Source organism: Aotus nancymaae, unplaced genomic scaffold (genome assembly GCF_030222135.1).
Source record: "Aotus nancymaae isolate 86718 unplaced genomic scaffold, 86718_ANA_hifiasm-v0.15.2.pri h1tg000014l, whole genome shotgun sequence".
In the NCBI taxonomy this organism is placed as follows: Eukaryota; Metazoa; Chordata; class Mammalia; order Primates; family Aotidae; genus Aotus; species Aotus nancymaae.
In genome coordinates, this window is record NW_026988425.1 from 37,614,013 (window position 1) to 37,628,877 (window position 14,865).

At 35.3% G+C, this 14,865-nt stretch overlaps 1 protein-coding gene across 4 annotated transcripts in view; it reads right to left on the reverse strand.

The window, feature by feature from the left end:
• LIFR (LIF receptor subunit alpha) overlaps nt 1-14,865 on the reverse strand; it is an 80,937-nt gene that overhangs the window by 28,133 nt on the left and 37,939 nt on the right. For all 4 annotated transcript variants that reach the window (XM_064375931.1, XM_012460021.2, XM_021671853.2 and 1 more), the window contains exons 6-10: nt 7,620-7,794; nt 5,992-6,246; nt 2,364-2,493; nt 1,831-2,000; nt 321-466 (exon numbers count right to left, since the gene is read on the reverse strand). In XM_064375931.1, the coding sequence (XP_064232001.1) occupies nt 321-466; nt 1,831-2,000; nt 2,364-2,493; nt 5,992-6,246; nt 7,620-7,794 (876 nt within the window). The remainder of the gene's footprint in view (nt 1-320; nt 467-1,830; nt 2,001-2,363; nt 2,494-5,991; nt 6,247-7,619; nt 7,795-14,865) is intronic.

A 14,865-nucleotide genomic window follows, 5' to 3' on the forward strand; every position in this document is an offset into this window, starting at 1 on the left:
CTGCTCTCTGGTGCCAATTCATCCATTAACGATGCTAAAGGTTACAGCAAAAACTACTCATTCATTCACAAAGTTACTGAGCACCAGCTATGTGCCAGGTACTATACTGCACATGGGAACATTCTGAGGAATAAAAGTCAAATTTACAATTGTTTCTCAAATGATACAATGTTGTTATTACATGGATACTAATGTCTTTCTTGGTTCTTAGTAAATCTCTATAATCAATCTGAGAGCTTAAGTATATCAATTTGCTTAATTCTTTTTGAGAACTGTTTTATCCAAAACAATCATAAAGGAAGTCTATAGAAGAATCTTACCGGTTCTTGCACTGATTTAGATTTCTTAATTTCAATTTGACATAAAAGATTAATCTTTGCAAAGTTGCCTGGTAAATGCCAAGAAAGTGTAACAGCTGTTGAATTAATATCCTTCACTTTGAATGAAGTAGGAGTATGGGGGTAAACTGCAAATATAATTTTTAAAGACTGATTAAACATTTATTTAAAGGGGAAAGCTATCTTCTAATATGACAAATGAGAAGAAAACATAAAAAACAAGGAGGTATCATTAGTGCTGACCAACAATATCCTACCCAGTATTTGTGGAATCCACAAACCTCATTTCTACTACTGACATCTTGCCAACATTTTAAAATAATCAATCATGCTCAGAGGTCTTCAATTAGTGTCAGGAATACTAAAAGGTAGTAAGATCACAGTACCTACCTTTAAGGAACTTCTAATTTACTTGGGGAATAACAGGAAAAAAGAGAAAAGAAAAAGAACAGAAAGGAAAGAGAAAGGAAGAGAAAAGAAAGGGGAAGGGGAAGGGAAGGGAAAGAGCTAAGTTCTAAATGCATGGTATGGATATTAACCACTACATAAATGTAAGCATGGCAAGGTCTAAGTCTTATAGTGAAGATGGAACTTAAGATGAGCTTTGCAGGAAGAATCAGACTAAAATTGGCAAAAAAAAAAAAAAAAACTGAAAAGCATTTTAAGTAGAGATGGCATAATGAAGGAACAGTGAGGCAAACTGCATATTACATTGGTGATAGTGTGTATGCCCACTTGAGTGGTGGGAAAGAATCACAGGGGAAATAAGGCTGAAGCGGCAGAGAGCAGACAAATACATACAAATACTACCATGCAAGGATAAAATGTAGCCATGGTGACACTAGGAAAAATCAGGAAATAACAAAGATAACAGGAAAGAATAACTGATAAAAGTGACTTATGCTTACAAAGAAGGCAACAGGATCATCTACTAATCACTTGTCAGATTGTATGGCACATGCCCTTGGTTTAATCCCTTTCTCCCCTGCCTGAGTCTCTAAGAAAAGGTGAGGCCATTGCTCTGTGACATGCTGCAAGTCTGACATGGAGTGTTAATGCACATTGACCATGAAATGAATGCCAAAAAGATCAACCATATTTTATTTTTATTTGGAGGTATGTATTAATACAGTTGGTAAAAATGCAGAAATCATCAGTAATAAAAGGAGCAAACTATTAATACATACAACAACGTGGATGGGTCTCCAGGACATCATCCTTAGTTTAAAAAAAAAAAAAAAAAGCCAACCGGCATACTGTGTGATTACATTCATGTAACGATCTCAAAATGACGTATTTAAATTCAACAAAATAGTAAAACCTCAAATTATACACTTAAAGCTTCTTTATAAATAACATTTATGAAATTAATATTAAGTAACTATAAAGAAAATAATCAGCAAAAAGTAATCCCTATAAGCACTTTTCATTAATCAAAGCATTTCACCACTTCTAAAGTTATTTTTAAGACATTAGTTTACATACAGCTTACCTTTTTCGGTTATATTAACTAAAATTGTTGATTCTGATCGACCCAGAGGATTGTGGGCATTCAAGGTAAAATTATATATTTGTTGATTTGGAAGCATTTGAAAGAATAATTGATAGCTTTCATTTGTAGGTGCTTCATCTCTTTTATATCTTACATATTTTCCTGAAAAACTGTTAATGGCAAGAGATAAATATTGCAGGAAAAAATGGGCAAATTTGTAATACTTAATTTTTATAAGAAGTTTAAATTTCTAATTAGAGGCATATTACATACTTAAGAAAATGTATATGATACAGAAAATGCAAGAAAATAATCAGCCAAATAAGTTTACTATCCAGAAACAGTCTCTGTTCATATTCAAGTGTTCTTCATTCTAAGCTTCTTATCAAGTAAAGTATATATAATTTAATAGAGTATATTTGGTTTTATATCTTGCTTGTAACATAAATGATCTAGTGTATTTCCCTATGTTATTTAACATGTACCTCCAACGTACTCCTTGCCAACTGACATCCTTTGCCAGTTATCATTACCTTTCATATAGAGTGTAACTTGTAGCACGAGGGCCCACCAATCCTGTCAACCTTCCTGGATTCCAATTACATATAATTTCTTTTAAATCATGTGTCTCACAATTCAGTTGTTGAGGAGTATCTGGTGGATCTAACAGAAAAAAGAAAAAAAGTAGGTACTTATAATTACATATATTTTCCCTGAAAACATATTTCATAATTGTACAATTTTCTTAAAAAATGAAATAATTTACTATTGACATTTTGCTTTTGAACAATACAGGAATTATTTTTCCTGTAGCATGTCTTGTCAGAGTTCATATTACATTAGAATTGACAGATTAAAATATACTGAAAAATGACTCTTAGCTCATTTGGAAACTTCCTATAGCAACTTGAGAGATCAATTATCACTTTTTTCCCTTAATCCTATTTCAGAGTCTACCAATTCTCTCAAAGAAACCTGCTCCCAATATGTTAAGTCAGAAAAATCTACAGGTTAAAAGTATTATCATCTATCATCAATATACTGTGATTTGAAAAGCACTACCAAATCATATTGAAAATCAGTAGTCATGTTACAAATTTCAGAGTTCTAAAATACTTTATAAATACTGTTATTTATAAAACTCTTGGTAAAATTCTGCATTGTTATATTCAAACTGACTATAGTTCTTTCATTGTTTTTCTCTTTATCAAAATTGTGCTATCTGGCTTTAAAGCAGGACTGGAAAAAATTTTTTTTAAAATTTTTTTAAGGATGAGACCTTCAAAGTGATAAATGAGCCCAGGTGTGGTGGCTCATGCCTGTAATCCTAGCACTTTGGGAGGTCAAGGTGGGCAAATTACCGGAGGTCAGGAGTTTGAGACCAGCCTGGCGAATATGGTGAAACCCCGTCTCCACTAAAAATATAAAAATTAGCCTAGCGTGGAGGCAAGTGCCTGAAGCCCCAGCTACTCAGGAGGCTGAGGCAGGAGAACTGCTTGAACCCGGGAGGTGGAGGTTACACTGAACCCAGATTGCGCCATCGGACTCCAAGCTCGGTGACAGAGTGAGACTCCTCTCAAAAAAAAGTGATAAATGAAAATTCTGCAGTCTGACACTGCTTATTGTAGAAATTCATATTTCTGTAATCATGTTTAACCATACACATATAGAAACTGGTAGTTCCTCTGTCATATTTATCCAAACTGTCTTTCACTCTAGGTAAAACTACTTGTTTAAAAATTCTGCAATTTTTTTTTTTTTTTACAAAACTGAATTAAAAAAAAAAAACTCCTTAGTTTATCAACCAAAACTTAGAAAATTTCATACCTTCCCCAGAGAGAAGGATAATATTTTTCAAAGATATTTTAGGTAATATTAAGAGGATTAATGAGTGTTTATACGAAAGTTTAACAATTAGATATGTAAACAAACACTGACATATTTATTCTGAAAATTGTTTTAAATCTAAGGCTAAATATTTAGTCACTCTATTAAAATCACATATCAAAAATTTGGAATGTATTTAAAATGCTGGTTATTTTAGGATTTGACAGATATATTAAGTTAAAATCTAAATAACAAGAGCAAATAAGAGAGAAATAGAAGGACAGACAGAAGAAAAATTTGAGAGGACAGTATTTGAAATGTACTAATTTTCTTTTCAAAGAAATTAACTTAGGAAATAATCAACTGAAGCTAGGTTAAAAGCTAGGTACACATCAACTACATTTTTATATGCCAGTAAATGGAAAATGCAATTTAAAAAAAAGTCATTTTTAATAATGCCAGAAAACACCAAGCATTAGGAAAAAATTTACCAAAAGACACAACGACCTCATATGACTAAGATGTATTAAAGAAGACCCAAGTAAATGTAGGGATATATCATGTTCATAGTTTGGAAGACTCAAATATTGTAAGAATGAAAATTCTCCTAAATTGACCTACAGATTTAATGTAATCCCAATAAAAATTCCAGCAGGTTTTGATTGTGTAGGTGTGTGTGCACACACACTTGTCTAGGGAAAAACTAATAAGCTGATTCTAAATTTCTTTTCAGTCTTTTCAGTAAATGGTGTCTTAACAAGATATCCATAAAGAAAAGGAAATAAATGAATCCTGATCCTGAATTCACAAAATAACCTGTTCTTATAAATTTCCAAAAAGTTCCCTCTGAAGGGAGATGTTACGGCTGCTCAACATTGTACAATATTTCAACCTCTAAACGTTATAAATGAAGGTTAAATTATAAATTAAATCAGCTTTTTCTATTACTATGATAAAAGATTACAAAACTGAAATAACAGAAATGGAAACAGAAATGGAAACAGGTCATAGTCTCATCTTTTAAGTTTTAATTTCTTCTTTCTTACTTTCAAGTAATAGCTCACTTTTGGTATTGCTCATGAAGTAACTTCACTACATATACCACTGGGTCTCAACTTAGACTCCAGGACTATTTATGAGAAATGCTGCAAGTAATTTCCTAAAATTCCATTAAGAAGGAAAATATGATTTCCAGAATTTAAATTTGAATGTAACCTCACTTTCACTTGAATTCCAAATGCATTACTGAGAAGACAAAAAGAGAGTCAGATTATAGCCATCAAGCTGAGATGTGCACCTAAGCCCAGTTATTCTTTTGGGAATACAGCAGTATCTGAGTGAAATTCATCAAGAGGTACTGTATAAGTAAACAAGAGAGCTGCTGATCTAGACCACAGAGGAGAATTATATTTAAAAAAAAGAAAATCACTAAGCAATCAAAAGAAATATCATAAAATCTAGTCAATCTATCTTACACACTTTATCGTGTGACCTTCAGACCAAAATCCCAGACTTCTAATTCGGCAAGCAGGGAGGAAGAGACTCACTGATAGAGATGAAGCTATCAGTGACACCAAAACACATAGTTTCTACAAGGGAGGCAGAAAAACTCTAAAATTGAGACCTAAAAATTCTAAATATTTGTCTGTGGACATTTAACACAAGTCAAATGGGCAGGGCAGCCCCCAACAAACAACTACTTTTGGAAATATCATGGAATTTTAGACTGTGGGGTGATCATGTTAATACAGACGCCTTAAATGACAGAGTATACATCATATATAGAATGCAGTGGGAGAGTACATTTCTCCTCACCCATGCCCTCCTGCCACCCACGCCCTACTGCCATACAGTATGCCAATCTGCATACTGTATCATTACATTTATGTAACAATCTCAAAATGACAAAACAATAGAGATGAAGAACAGTTCATTGTTGTTAAGGGACAGGGATGTGATCTCTCAAGTTGCTATAGGGAATTTCCAAATGAGCTAAGAGTCATTTTTCAGTATATTTTAATCTGTCAATTCTAATGTAATATGAACTCTGACAAGACATGCTACAGGAAGAATGATTCCTATATTGTTCAAAAGTAAAATGTAAATAGTATTTTTTTTTTTTTACAGATACAAGTATACAGAAAACAAGCTTGCAATTCATTTTAGAACAAGCAAATATTCTAGTGCCTCCTTCATTATCATTTATATTAAAGAAAAAAGAAATGGGAAAGAAACAGAATCACTCCCCCACCTCCAACTCCAGAAGAAGAATTAAAGCTTTCAAGGAAAACCAAAACATGTTAATAGGAATTCTCTTTAAAATCATATGCTTACATCCTGCAAAAATAACCGTTCCAAATATGTTATCTTCAGTTGTAAAAACCACATTTGTTCCACTACTTGCAGAAACAGAAATATTATGAATCTTGATCGCAACATTTTCCCCATCAAGATGGATCAAGGGGCAGTTTGTATGGCCAATCAGTGCTGATAACACTTTTTCTTGACTCACACAACAAAATGTTATGTCTGAGCCTACAAGTATCACTTTGTCTTGAGGAAAAACCTTAGTCTGAGAATCAGGCATCCCTAGAAAGAAAAAGAGGAATTATAAACATTTTACATGAAAGTCTTTTACATAAACTTTTCTGTATTTTAAGACTTTTTTTCCATAAGATGACTTTTAAAATAGTCCAGTATATACACTACACACTGTTAGGTGCTTTGTAATGATGATGGTCCAAAGATAAGGTGTGTTCCACAGGTTTTTAGGAGCAAGACACATACAAGAAATTTTTAAAAACTGTATGTGGTTTTATTTACTTATGAAGGGATAATGGTGAGGAAGCAGAAGCAAATTACAGGTCAATGTCTAAGGTTAATGTCACAGGTTTATGTCTAAGAAGTCTAAAGGTTCAATCAGTGGGTTTATATACACATGTGAACAATCCACACCCTCCAAAAATCACTAATTAAATAATTCCATTCCTTTTATTCGACGTATTTAGGGCATATGTCTTACTTTCCATCAGCCTAAATATATGCCCCAAGTACTCCACATCCTAAAAAAACTGTTTTCTTTCATCTAGTCCCCTTCCTTCCTCTAATCCTTTTCTCCATAGTGATCTATCTCTACAATGGTCACCAGCCTTTTCAGGGTTTCACTTTATTGTCAACAATTTTCCAGGCCCCCTCATCCAAACTGCCAACATTCTCCCTGCATATCAGTTTTACTTAAAATACAGATGATTTCTGGTATGCTTGCAGACCCCCGTGTTCCTGGCAATAACTATGCAGCCTCTAGGGATCTGCTCTGTGAGCCAGGAATTGGGAACTATTTTTTTTTATATACAGATTTCATTTCAGTATCATCTACACACAATTTTTAATGCTCTTCAATTCCTACAACACTGATTTTTAAACCTGGATGTTTATCCAACCGCTCAGAAAGTTCTTTCAAAATAGACTGCTGAAGCCTATCTCAGACTTTTTGAATCAATATTTCCAGGGATGGTGGGCTTAGAAGCTGCCAGGTGACCCTTATGATGCTGAACGAGGTTATGAGAACTGAATGGTTAAACTAAATCTTTTTTTTTTTTTTTTTTTTGAGACGGAGTTTCGCTGTTGTTACCCGGACTGGAGTGTAATGGCACGATCTCGGCTCACTGCAACCTCCGCCTCCTGGGTTCAAGCAATTCTCCTGCCTCAGCCTCCTGAGTAGCTGGGACTACAGGCACGCACCACCATGCCCAGCTAATTTTTGTATTTTTAGTAGAGACGGGGTTTCACCATGTTGACCAGGATGGTCTCGATCTCTTGACCTCGTGATCCACCCGCCTCGGCCTCCCAAAGTGCTGGGATTACAGGCATGAGCCACCGCGCCCGGCCTTAAACTAAATCTTAATCTTAAGTAAGACTAATCTAATTCATTTGAAAAAAAAATTCTTTAAACATAAGCTTACAAGAAATGTTCTTCACAGGGCTCCAGTCACTCCACTCTTTGCGACCAGAAAAATGAAGATTGTCAATGCGGCATCTAATTTCCACAAAATGAATGGCACACTCCAAGGGCATATCTGAGGCCCAACTCCAGTGATGAAGTGTATCTTTGCCATTCAGAGTCGTGTTGTGGGTCACCTAAAAATGAACACAAAAATAAAATTGTATTTCCAAGTAGTAATATGTTTTGCTTTCCTTTAGAATTAAAAGACACAATGGATTCTATACAATCATCAGCTAAGTTTATGGTTTGTCCTTTAATAAAACTCAGTTTTGTGTAAAGTATAATAGCAGAGTAACAATAATCACGATTCATTTTTGTTTACTTCTTCAACTTTAGGCCCTAATGTATCATATAAGATGTCGTTATTCATTGATATATTTAGTTTAGTATGCAAGAAAATACAGATTGACTATCCCTTGGGACAAGAAGTGTGTTAGATTTTTTATTTTTTCAGATTGCATTATACACTTCTCAGATGAGCATCTGTAATCTAAAAATCTAAAATCTGCCTGGGCACGGTGGCTCACACCTGTAATTTACCCAGCACTTTGGGAGTCTGAGGTGGGCAGATCCCTTGAGCCCAGGAGTACAAGACCAGCCTGGACAACGCAGCAAAACCTCAACTCTACAAAATAATAATAATAATAATAATAAAAAAATAAGTCAGGCATGCTGGCTTGTGCCTGTAGTCCTGGCAACTTAGGAGACTGAGATGGGAGGATTTATTAAGCCTGGAAAATCAAGGCTACAGTTAGCTGAGATCATGCCACTGCACTCCAGCCTGGGTGGCAGAGTGATATCCTGTCTAAACAAAACAACAAATAAATAAAATAACAAAATCCAAAATCTGAAATGCTCCAATGAGCATTTCCTTTGAGCATCATGGTGGTGCTCAAAAAGTTTTGAATTCTGAAACACTTTGAATTTTGAATTTTCAGATTAGGGATGCTCAACCTGTATATCATTGCCTAATGATCTCGATTTCTCATGTTGTAAAAGTAATTAATGGGGTTGTACTTTCAAAAGTTTAAGTCAAGGAGAGGAGCGGTATTTCAATAAAATAGTTTTAGACTAGATTTGTTTTTTATATAAGTATTCTACATATTTACTTTTATTTTTAAATAGAAGTTTATGTGTATTACACTAATACAAAATATTATTATCAATTGTGAGAAATGAGCAAGATTTCAATAAAATATTGAGGTGCTTGGGACTTTCAGGTAAACACAATAGATCAAACAAATATTTCCTTCTCCCTTATTTCCTGAAATCAACTCCAAAGTAAGAGTAAACAGATTTTTTTTAAAGGTGTAGATGGACAAAGACAAAATATAGGAAATAAAGCAACATCACTAAAATCTGGAAGCTAGAAAACGGATGATGGTTATAACTGATGTAGAAGACCTAAGAAAATGAAATCTTAAGCATCCAATGGGAAATCTAGGAAACCACCTTGTTTCTATCACAGAAATGCCAAAGGGCTCAGTGAGTGGCTGTCCCAGGCTCCCCTGGAAATAAAGAGCTCAAAATAGCAGGACTGCTTGAAAGTCATTTAAAGATATGTTGGCTACCCAGATCCCTTCCCCAACTCCATGCTACCTAAGGACTACTTTTGTTTACCTTGGCAGAAGAATAAAGATTTATGTTCTGGAAAAGTAAAACAGAATTATCTTTGGATTGAAGAATTTTAGGAAGAGATGAAAATGGGGACTGTCATTCCAAAAAACAGGGGGACTGCTAACCTGTGCCTTCTTCCACTGCTCAGCTCCCAGGATACTGATTTGCCAGATTAATCCTAACCAGGTAACAGTCTAAATGAACTTTTCTGAGGCACAGGAACAGGTCAAGATAAAAATAGCTAAAATAACATTAGGCGTTGGGCACCTGCATAGCCCATCCTCATCACTCTAGAGGGAGAGCCCCCATCAACAAGTCCTATCCAGGGAAACCTAAGTTCCAATTAGATTAAAAAAAAAAATTTAAGAGCCCTTCACTTAACTACGCACAGCAACCAGGATGACCAGAAAGTGTGTAAGAAATTCTAATATGAATGTCAATAACTGAAAAGAAAAAGAAAAAATGTGAGGAAACAGGGCACGCAGAAAAAAAAATTTAAATCATTACTATTCTCAGAGATATGAAACAGAAACTGCATGCATTTAAAAAAAAAAAAAAGCCAGGCGTGGTGGCTCACGCCTGTAATCCCAGCACTTCGGGAGGCCCAGACAGGCAGATCACCTGAGGTCAGGAGTTCAAGACCAGTCTGACCAACATGGAGAAACTCTGTCTCTAGTAAAAATACAAAATTAGCCAGGTGTGGTGGCGCATGCCTGTAATCCCTGCTACTCGGTAGGCTGAGGCAGGAGAATCACTTGAATCCAGGAGGTAGAGGTTGTGGTGAGCCGAGATCACCCCATTGCACTCCGGCCTGGGCAACAAGAGCAAAACTCTGTCTCCAAAAAAAAGAACAGAAATCCTCTTGAAGAAAGGAACTTCTATAAATTAAAAAACATATGAAAAGAAATTTAATAGCAGGATGCAAAATCCAGTTTAGAAAAAATTTTCCAGAAAATAGAGCACACATAGAAAACAAGAAACATAAAAACAATTAGAGTATTGTTGTTGAAGGTTCATGAAGAACAGAAGTTCTAAGAAAAAAGGAGAAGACAGAAAAGGACAAATCAAAGAAATAAAACAAGAAATTCCCAAGGTGACACACATACACATATGTTTTCAGACTGAAGGGGCCCAATGAGTGGCCAGTACAATAGAAAAGATAGATCCACACTAAGAAACAATGGAATCATACCTTCAAAATCTTGACAAAATTTCCCAACCTATAATTCTATACCCAGTTAAACTAGTAATCATGCATGAATGCAGAATAGACATTTTCATAAATGTGGTATCTCCACGTATTCATTTGGTAACCATTTTACACTCTGACCAGTAATGTTTGGAAGTTCTATGTTCTCTGCAACTTCTCAATATTATTAATTGACAAGTTTTTAAATTTTTAGATAATTAAAAGAATAAATTATATCTGCAAGCTAGCTATTACAGATAGCAGAGAATATCCACAATAGCAAATAACTACTGAATACAATTGGCTCCCTGTATTCATGGCTCCTCATCTGTGGATTCAACCAACTGTGGATGAAAAATACTTAGAAAAAAATTTCCATCTGTGCTAAACATGTGCAGACATTTCTTGTCCTTATTCCTTAAGTGATACAGTATAACAACTATTTACACAACGTTTACATCATATTAGGTTTTACAAATAATCTAATGAGGGTTTAAAGTATACAGGAGGATGCCTGTGGCTTAAATGCAAACATTACACCATTTTACATCAGGAACTTGAGCATCCTTGAATTCTGGTATCTAAGGGAGGTCCTGGAAGCAATCCCCTGCAGATTTCAAGGGACAAGTGCATTCACTTCCACAAAAATGAGGGAATAAGAGAAAGGAAATTTAGCAAAAGGAAGATCCATTGTAAGACAAAGTTGTTGGAAATACCTTAGATGATGGAGACCCCTTGGACCACAGCTTCCTAAGGAATGTGCTGAAAGACAATGAGGTCGATCTTGACTGGGTTATAAATATATCTAGATATTAATCCATTCAAACCTAGAACTGCTTGGTAGGGGTTGAGGCTACTGCAGCCTCTGTGATAACCTCTGGCCATAAGCAGTCTCAGCTATTTATCACACTCTCCTATACAAATATTATCCGTGTCTATGTGAGCCTTCTGTGAATAAGATTGGAAAGCCAATCAGAAGATTCTTGGAGAGATTTATTTGCAAAGATAAAAGTGTTAAAGTACTTAGTATATTTGAAAATTTCAAGAAGATCTACACAGCCTGAGAGAATTTAGGATTAATTAAGCAGAGAAATAAACAAAAAAACAAGATAACATAAGAAGTATACAAAAAATTGTGAGTATTGTTTATAGACCATAATGCAAATGATGAATACTGTTCTACCAAAAATGATCACAGACTCTACCAGAAAAAGATAGGAAAATGGCAGGCTGCAGGGAGGAGGAGAGAGAGGGAGGAGCAGAGAGAAATGAGGCAGTGAGGAGAGAAGAGGAAAGGGAGGGGCTGCTATCCAGAAATAGCAACATAAGCATGCTATTTGGAGAAATGAAGATAAATATGAAAGGGATCAGTTAACAGAGTTGAAACAAGTTGTTTCCAGGGAAAGTCGAGGAGGAGTATTTGTGTGGGGGGAGCAGTGCCTGGTGAGCCCTTCCTGGTATGCACAGCACACAGCTCCCACAGCTGGACACAGAAACCAGGAACAGACAAGTGTGTCACAAGTGAAACATGAATGTAAAGCATTCTTGATTTTTAAATTATTACCAAATAATAGAATTATTACAAAAATAATAGGATTATGACATCACAAAACGATCACAAGCAATTTTGTCTTAAATACTGACATTAATAATATACTATTAATAAAAATGTCCTGTGGCATTTTTCCTCTTCATTTACAGTTCTAAATAAATGTGTTCTTTCTCTAGTTTCATTGCTTCTTGTTTCATTGCTTCTTGTTATTATTTTCCCAAACATTTTTTCCCAAAAGTAGGGAATTACTATTTTGTCATTGGCTGATTTACACATCTTGCAGAATGAGCTATATGGTTTTAGCATTAACAGTCCCTTCTGCCTGATTTCACTCACATTTGAGTGTCCCTCTTTAATTCTAGTATTCTCTAGTTAGTTCCTTCTCACGTTACATTAAAAATAAAAAAGCCTCATCCCTATTTATCTGACAAAGGACTAACATCCAGAATCTACAAGGAACTTAAACAATTTACAAGAAAAAAACAACCCCATCAAAAAGTAGGCAAAGGATATGAACAGATACTTCTCAAAAGAAGACATTTATGTGGCCAACAAACATAGGGAAAAAAGCTCATCACTAGTCATTAGAGAAATGCAAATCAAAATCACAATAAGATACCATCTCATGCCAGTTAGAATGGCAATCATTAAAGTCAGGAGACAACAAATGCTGGAGAAGATGTGGAGAAATAGGAATGTTTTTATACTCTTGGTGGGAGTGTAGATTAGTTCAACCATTGTAGAAGACAGTGTGGTGATTCTTCAAGGACCTAGAACCAGAAATACCACTTGACCCAGCAATCCCATTACTGGGTATATACCCAAAGGATTATAAATCATTCTACTATAAGGACACATGCATACATATGTTCATTGCAGCACTATTCACAATAGCAAAGACTTGGAACCAACCCAAACGCCCATCAATGATAGACCGGCTAAAGTAAATATGGCACATATATACCATGGAATAATAGCCATAAAAAAGGATGAGTTCATGTCCTTTGCAGTGACATGGATGAAGCTGGAAGCCATCATTCTTAGCAAACTAACACAGGAACAGAAAACCAAACACCACATGTTCTCACTCATAAGTGGGAGTTGAACAATGAGAACACATGGACACAGGGAGGGGAACATCACACACCTGGGCCTGTTGTAGGCTAGGGGAGGGATAGCATCAGGAGAAATACCTACTACAGATCAGATGGGTTGATGGGTGCAGCAAACCACCATGGCACGTATATATCTATGTAACAAACCTGCACATTCTGCACATGTATCCCAGAACTTAAAGTATAATAATACCATAAAATTTTTTAAAAAGCCTCATCCCAAAAGAAAGTGATGACAAATAAGATTTGTTTAGCAGCTTTACAGATATCATACTATTTACTTTGTAGACCCTAGAGCAAATATTGCCACTTTACAAATGATAAAAATGAGGTTTAAGGTGTTATCTTAGGGCTGTAAGTGGTAACCCAGAATGCAAAATGTTAGGCCATAATGACAAGTTAAGCAATATCATTTAAATAAATAGTTTTAATACAGGACTCGTAGAGCTATATCAAAGCTAGCTGCAAATCAGATTAACATACAAGACTTGCCATTAGAATCAAGGAAAGTGAGAGTTTATAGGCTGAATTAAGATGGGCTTTAAAATAAGGAGTAGGCAGCCTGGGCAAAAAAGTGAGACCCCATTTCTACAAAAAAAAAAAAAAGAGCTGGGCACAGCAGCATGCACCTGTAGTCCTAGCTACTCTGGACACTGAGGCAAGAGGATCCCTTGAGCCTAGGAGTTGGAGGCTGCAGTGAGCTATCTGATCATGCCACTGCACTCTGGCCAAGGCGACAAAGCAAAACTCTATCTCTAAAAACAAATGAATAAATGAATGAATAAAATAAAGGGTAGAATTTAACCCGGGCCTTCAAATTTAAGTTCAAATAGGGTATGTGAGAAGGAAGGGGAGGACATTTTAAATTAAAAAATATGTATTTCTTATAAAATACAAATGGCAGCAGTGAAGAGCACAGACTCAAACCAAGCTGCCTGGGTTGGAATCCTGACTCCACCACTTAAAGTGTTCCTGTGACTCTGTATCATCTTTAAAATGGGAATGATAATAGTATCAACCTTCTGGGACTGTTGTGAGGATAAAAAGAATCAAGGTACACAGTAATGTGCTATATAACAATACTTCAGTCAATGTGGGATCACATATACCATGGTGGTCCTATAAGATTATAATGGAGCTGAAAAATTTCTATTACCAAGCAACATCATAGCCAACATGATGTCACAGTGCAATGTATTACTCATGTGTCTGTTGCAATGCTGGTATAAATAAATCTACTGTGCTGCTAATATAAGAGTGTAACACATATAATTTTGTTCCATACATAATACTTGATAACAATAATAAATGACTATGTTACTGGTGTATGCATTTAGTGTACTACACTTTCATTATTTTAGAGTGTACTCCTACATGTTTTTAAAAGTTAACTGTAAAACAGCCTCAGGCAGGTCCTTCAGGAGGTATTCCAGAAGAAGGTATTGTCATCATCAGAGGAGATGACAACTCCAGGCATGTTACTGCCCCAAAGACCTTCCAGTGGGACAAGATGTGGAGGTGGAAGACAGTGATATTGATGATCTTTGTCCTGTGTAGGCCTAGGCTAATGTGTGAGTTTTTGTCTTTGTTTTTAACAAAAAAGTTTTAAAAGTTAAAGAAAAATAATTTTTAAACATTCAAAAAACCTTATAGAGTAAGGATATAAAAGTATTTTTGTACAGCTGTACAATGTGTTTGTTTTAAGCTACGTGTTAATACAAAAGAGTCAAAT